The following is a 6,492-nucleotide window of genomic DNA, read 5'->3' as shown; positions in this document are numbered from 1 at the left end:
AGCGGGCCGGCCAGTAGTTACCTGTCCCTGAATCCTGGGGGAGGGGCTTCTGAGGGGGGGGTTGTATGTGTTTGGCAGTTGAATTCAAATAACAATCTTTGTGCAGCATCACTTACTGCACCTTTAACAAAACATGATATTTCACAAAATACAAAATGTAAAAGTTTGTGTTGTCTGAATTGTTGTGGCGTTTTGTCCTTCACGGCCACCGTAGTAATGTCCTAAAAACACCCAGCAGCCACGGTACATGTGTAGCAGATGTTACTTAAACAGGGTGAAACTGAGACGTTATCTGAGTGATGGTTGCTATGTTTTTAAGATTTTAAAACCAAAGCCTGGTCGTACAGAATTCCGTGAAATGATCACGAACTGTGTGAAAAATCCGTGTGGCCACCACGGAAAACAATGCCAATGTAAAGTCAATGAGAAGATGACGTAGCATTAAGAGTGACTACAGTAGAGAGTACTATGTAAGGCCGAAATTCCGCGTGAGGAGGTTGTTGGGGGGGGGTGGATGGGTCAAACACAGGACTTTCACCAGGAGACCGGGGATCGGGTCCCGTCCAAGTTTCCTAAAGTCGCTTTCTTCTTTTCCGTCCCGTTCTTCTCGCGTGTCACAGAACCGTAAGCCCACCCACGACCTTTTCCTGAACTTAAGGGCCGTGTTCATTTCACGGAATTCTGTGAGATCAGGTTGAACCAAAAGACATCCAGCTGATAATAGCTAGTAGTAAATGGACTTTCACATCTTCAGACATGAGACCACATTCATGCTAACGTCTGCATCTGTTATCACTGGGCAGAACTAAGAAAGAGGAAGAAATATGCCACAGAAACAGTGTTAAAACAGTGTGTAGAAAGAACGTGGCATGAGGGACATGAGCAGAGTCAGAGTCACACTCTTAAAGGACACCATCTCCTCCCAGTTTCACATCATGTTTTCAGATCAGATCATTTCAGGCTCTGACCTCCTCCTGTGTTTGAGTTCTGTGTCTCTCTAAAGTCCAGCACACGTTCAGGTCCATGACGGCTTTACCTCCAACTATTTTCTCCATTCTCCACAATAATAAAACACACAATAGTAGGAGTGTTGAGCGATATTGACAATTAATAACATATAGATTTATCTCAAGCGTGGGGACAATTTACAATTAACAACTGCTCCACCATACAGCCCAGCAGGCCCGGTGTGATGCTCCACCATACAGCCCAGCAGGCCCGGTGTGATGCTCCACCATACAGCCCAGCAGGCCTGGTGTGATGTTACACCATACAGCCCAGCAGGCCCGGTGTGATGCTCCACCATACAGCCCAGCAGGCCCGGTGTGATGCTCCACCATACAGCCCAGCAGGCCCGGTGTGATGTGTGCGAGTGGAGGAGACGCTGTGTATGATTATGGCATAGCTTTCTCCCAACCCAATTAGGCTAATAAAGCAAAAAAAAAAACGAGCAGCGCCCCTTTTTGAGTTATAGTTGTCGTGTTGAAAGATTTTAAGAATAGAAAGACACCCGGCATCTTTCCAGGTATCGCTCTTACACAACTCAGCACCTACGTCATAATCATTGACTTTTATTTACAACTAGTGCAGTGGCTGTTGAAAATGTGCCTGTTTGGAACGGCCGATTACTTGGCCTGTGGTATTGCTGCTTGTAGAATTCTTCAAAACCAAATTGTACCCCAAAATGACTTACAGAAGGACCCCAAACCACTTCATATGCACCTCCCCTGTATACCCTACTACTGACTTACAGTGTAGGCTACTTCTACATCAGAGGAAGACATTGTACTACTGTATTTACCTGACAGAATCAGAATGTAATCACAAAATATCACAATGACAACGTGGAGTAATCAGACATTAACCTCATGGACTCAGAGCAGTGTGCTACCCACACGGCCAGTTATGAGAGCTGATCAGCACATATCTGTGTTAATCTACCACCAGAGAGAGAGAGAGAGAGAGAGAGAGAGAGAGATCTCTGTCTCTGGTCCTCAGGGTGAGAGGGGGAGGGGCCAGCGGCTAGAGCAGCAAAAGCCAATGTGTGCTTCTTTTGCGTTTCTTATCCAAACAACGTCAAACTTGGCACTGCACTTACTCATGCCTGTAGCAAGACACATATCAAGTTGGAAATCCATCGGACTAACGGTTCGAGAGATATGCGCTTAACACCCACACACACACACACACACACACACACACACACAGACAGACGTTCCTGCAATTTATAGATAGATGTTGTGCTCTACAGGGATTATGAGTGCACTTGTGAAGGAGATTTTAGTTGCTCTATCTACATGGCATTTTGTATTATATTTGTTATATAACTCTGGATGAACAAGGCATTACTATCTAGAGCAGGGGTCACCAACCTTTTAGAAACTGAGAGCTACTTCATGGGTACTGAGTCATACGAAGGGCTACCAGTTTGATACACTCTTCTGAAATAACTAATTTTCTCAGTTTGCCTTTAGTTATATATGATTATTAATGGTTAATGATACTCATCTATGTGAAGACACTGATCATGTTAATGATTTCTCATTATCAATAATTATCAACAATGACTTAACAAGGTGGGAAACAGATAATATCAACATTAAATTTTCATTTTTAGAACAGGCCTGAGGGCTACTCATGTGGTCCTTGGGGGCTACCTAGTGCCCGCGGGCACCGTGTTGGTGACCCCTGATCTAGATGTATATGTACATGTTCCTGTAACTCATGTTGTTGTCATGTAGTTTACCACGTTATCAAGGCAGTATTTGTCTGCTGTGGGTTACCTCTGTGTTCACCGATGGAGAATGGTATGTTTGCTGTGAGATAAATCAGTCTGAACAACAGAAACTGTTAGCCTGCAAAGAGAAAACCAACCTCACAGATGTGGAAAGAAGACCATCTCTGAAATGAAAAAGTATTCAAGGGTACAACGAGAGAACCAATTTCCTGAAAAAAACCTTTGGTATGGTTTAGTAAATACATAAAATCTTAGTTGTGATCATGTCATATCCTCGTGAACATGTCTTGTTATGAATTATATTTTATACGTTTCCTCCTGGAGCTTCACTGTCGTGTAAATAAGAATGATATAAAATATTCTCAGGGAGAACATATAAAACATATAAATATGATCTGAGTCTTCTCTTATATTTAGTCTTCAGTAGAGCAGATGGTTCTACACATTCAGTCTGTGTTTTTGGGTTTAGCTAATATATATTTAGAACTACACTTTCTCCATAACTGTAGTTCTCTTTACAGCAGTCACTCTCTCATATCTTTATGTTCATGTCTTGCTATGAATTACTTTATAGCAGTAAATTGTCTGTGTGTGTGTGTGTGTGTGTGTGTGTGTGTGTGTGTGTGTGTGTGTGTGTCTATGTGTGTGTGTGTGTGTGTGTGTGTGTGTCTCTGTGTGTGTGTGTGTGTGTGTGTGTGTGTGTGTGTCTATGTGTGTGTGTGTGTGTGTGTGTGTGTGTGTGTGTGTGTGTCTATGTGTGTGTGTGTGTGTGTGTGTGTGTGTGTGTGTGTGTGTGCTCCCTCCCAGGTGACAGTGTAAGAAGAAGCTGAAGAAATAATGTCCTCTCTGGCTGAAGATGGTAACAGCTCGTCAGAGGCCGGTCACCACCCTGACCCTCTCGCTCCTCTCTCCTGTTAAACGTGACCAGCCAGCAGTGGAGACACTGAGAGACCATATACACATGGGGGGTACATCAGATTAAAATACTTCAAAAATCAAACAATGATCTAACAAAGTAAATGAACAAGAATTAACTTTAGATAGTCCTAGTCTTATATGATTTATCAGGAGTTAGGAGGAGACAGTGTTGAGATTTATAATAACATGTAACTTTAATACTGAAAGCATTTAGAGAAGCATGACTAAACCTATATACACTAATATTAGTAGGGATAGTGTTCCACTGGGTTGAATATATAAGGGGTGTTTGAGCTAAACCAGAAACAAACAAAATATTCAAAGCTCAAAAGTTTTTTTATTTTTATTTCTAGCTGTTATTTTAGAGCACTGTACTACCTCTCTGATGTGTTATTGAGTGATGACATCATTGAGAGTAAGATCCGCCCCCCCAGGAACAAGAAGTCTGTTCTTTGCAGTCTTGAGATTGAGAAACCCCCCCCCCCCCCCCCACACCTCATTCATATAAAAGAGGAAATGATTGTTTTCCTGTTAGTATATCTAGAGGAACCAGGCAGCAGCTCTCAGCAGATTCTAACTTTAGAGCAAAGATGGACAAAAGCTTTGCAGCTTATAGGAGCCCACAATTCAGCACCTTTTTCTTAATCATTGTGATTTTTACTTACAATGGACTGCTTGAGAGGGAATACCTATGCAAATGTGAAGGATGGTTTAGAAGGTTTAGCTGCTTTACCTACTCGGTCATACCAACTATAATTTTAATTCTTTTACAACTATGGACTGAAAATGTATTGAATTGTAAACGCAAGAGGGGTAGGATTACAGGTTTACGCGTTGTCAAGGCAGTCTGCGTAGGTTCGCTGTGGTTTATCTCTTTGTTATTCAAGGGAGACTGGGTTGTTTGCTGTTTTCACTCTGATCTGTACTGCAATACAACTATCAAACTCTCAGAGGATGGACAGAAGGATATCGGCGAATTGAAACAGAAATCAACTGTGAGTTTTTCTTATTTCCTTCACATTACATCAGTCTGTGTTATTCTGTATTTTACCACTAAAAGTTCTGTTGTTGCTGCTGACAGACTCAGATTATTATTCTAAGTGTCTGACAACATTATGGGATGGATCCCTACAGAGATAGACCTTTTAGTTAAAGAGTAAGATCCTTTTAGTTTAACATCAAACAGCCCCGAAATCACCATCACCAAACTACACCAGACTCCATGTAAATAATCAGGACTTTTATCAGCGTAAAACACACTTCATTCAAAGTGGACAGAAACTAAATAAAACTATCAAAAGCCGTCTTGGTTCATCTTTCCACTGTTTCAACAATCATCACTCTGGTTCTGGCTCTATACACGCTAAAAGTACTGATTATTTACATGGAGTCTGGTGGAAATATGCTGGCTCTATACACGCTAAAAGTCCTGATTATTTACATGGAGTCTGGTGTAGTTTGGTGATGGTGATTTCGGGGCTGTTTCATGTTAAACTAAAAGGATCTTACTCTTTAACTAAAAGGTCTATCTCTGTAGGGATCCATCCCATAATGTTGTCAGACTCTTAGAATAATAATCTGAGTCTGTCAGCAGCAACAACAGAACTTTTAGTGACTCTAACTGCTGCTGAACATTAGTCCTGTAGGGTTACATTACAGCTTGGTTCTGGTTTAATACTGGACCAGTTTCACAGATTGTTGTTCATCAGACACTATTGGAGTTTTTCCATTACATGGTACCTGCTCGACTCTCCTCTCCTTTTCTGGTTTTCCATTCTGATAAAAAGTAGTACCACCTCTGTGGAGGTTCCCAGCGAGCTGAGGCGATACCAGGAGATGACATGAAAACCTGCAGACTCCTGATTGGTCGGAGAGAATCGTCACTAATCACTGCGTCATCATTGCTAGCGACAGACGGGGGTGTCCTCAACAAACCCGCTATTTTTAAATAGTTTAGGTTGTTTTTTTTGCTGCCTCCAGTTTCTTTAGAAACTAAATGTGTCTTCTGGCAAACAGCCTCATGATGAGAATCACACACACACCTTCCACGTTCTGTGTGTGCGTGTTGCGTTAGGTCACGGCAGTTTCCTGCGGCGTCGCTATGACGACCAGCCACGCTTGCCTCACGCACTATTGTTTAAAACCATATTATAGATAGATAGATAGATAGATAGATAGATAGTCAGTCAGTTTGCGTTACTCAGGAGAGCTGGAGGAAGAACTAGAAAAAGGCTGAGTGAGGAGGACATGAGTCTGTTGCTCTCAGTTTAGTGTCTAATAATGACTTGTTCAAAGGTCAGCCTGTAAACAACTGAATGTTTGTATAATGTGACCGTATTTGACTCTCATGTCAATTTATTTTATTTACTTGAAAGTATTTTTTTTGCTTTCCTTAATTTTGGCATTTTTATATTATTATTCTTGCCTCAGTGGCCGTAATTGGGGTAAATAATAAAATCCCATCTTTTCAACCTCATCTCCAACTTCTCCTGAGTGCTTACATCTGCTCACGACTTCTCATCCACACCGTACCCTCAACAAATACAACATATTAGTACAAGAAGTTTAAAATACAAATAGAAAACATAACAAACAACCATAAAACCCCTCAAGTAACTAAAAGCTGCTGAATAACAGAGTCTTCAATTGCTTTTTAAAAGATTCAACAGAATTCACACAACGTAGAGAGGGAGGCAAGTCATTCACAGCCTAGGAGCTACTGCTGGGAATGATCGTCCCCTCTAGGAGCTACTGCTGGGAATGATCGTCCCCTCTAGGAGCTACTGCTGGGAATGATCGTCCCCTCTAGTTTTAAATTGAGGAGCCACTAATAGCCT

General features: G+C 41.7%; 1 protein-coding gene across 1 annotated transcript in view; it reads left to right on the top strand.

The window, feature by feature from the left end:
• Window positions 1-4,216: 4,216 nt before the first annotated feature.
• LOC116059194 overlaps window positions 4,217-6,492 on the top strand; it is a 7,281-nt gene continuing 5,005 nt past the window's right edge. The window contains exon 1 of the mRNA XM_031312147.1: window positions 4,217-4,650. Within this exon, the coding sequence (XP_031168007.1) occupies window positions 4,246-4,650 (405 nt within the window). The 5' untranslated portion in view covers window positions 4,217-4,245. The remainder of the gene's footprint in view (window positions 4,651-6,492) is intronic.

Source organism: Sander lucioperca, chromosome 12, assembly GCF_008315115.2.
Source record: "Sander lucioperca isolate FBNREF2018 chromosome 12, SLUC_FBN_1.2, whole genome shotgun sequence".
Lineage (NCBI taxonomy): Eukaryota > Metazoa > Chordata > Actinopteri > Perciformes > Percidae > Sander > Sander lucioperca.
Note: the sequence above shows the minus strand (reverse complement) of the source record. Positions and strands in the feature narration are given on the sequence as shown.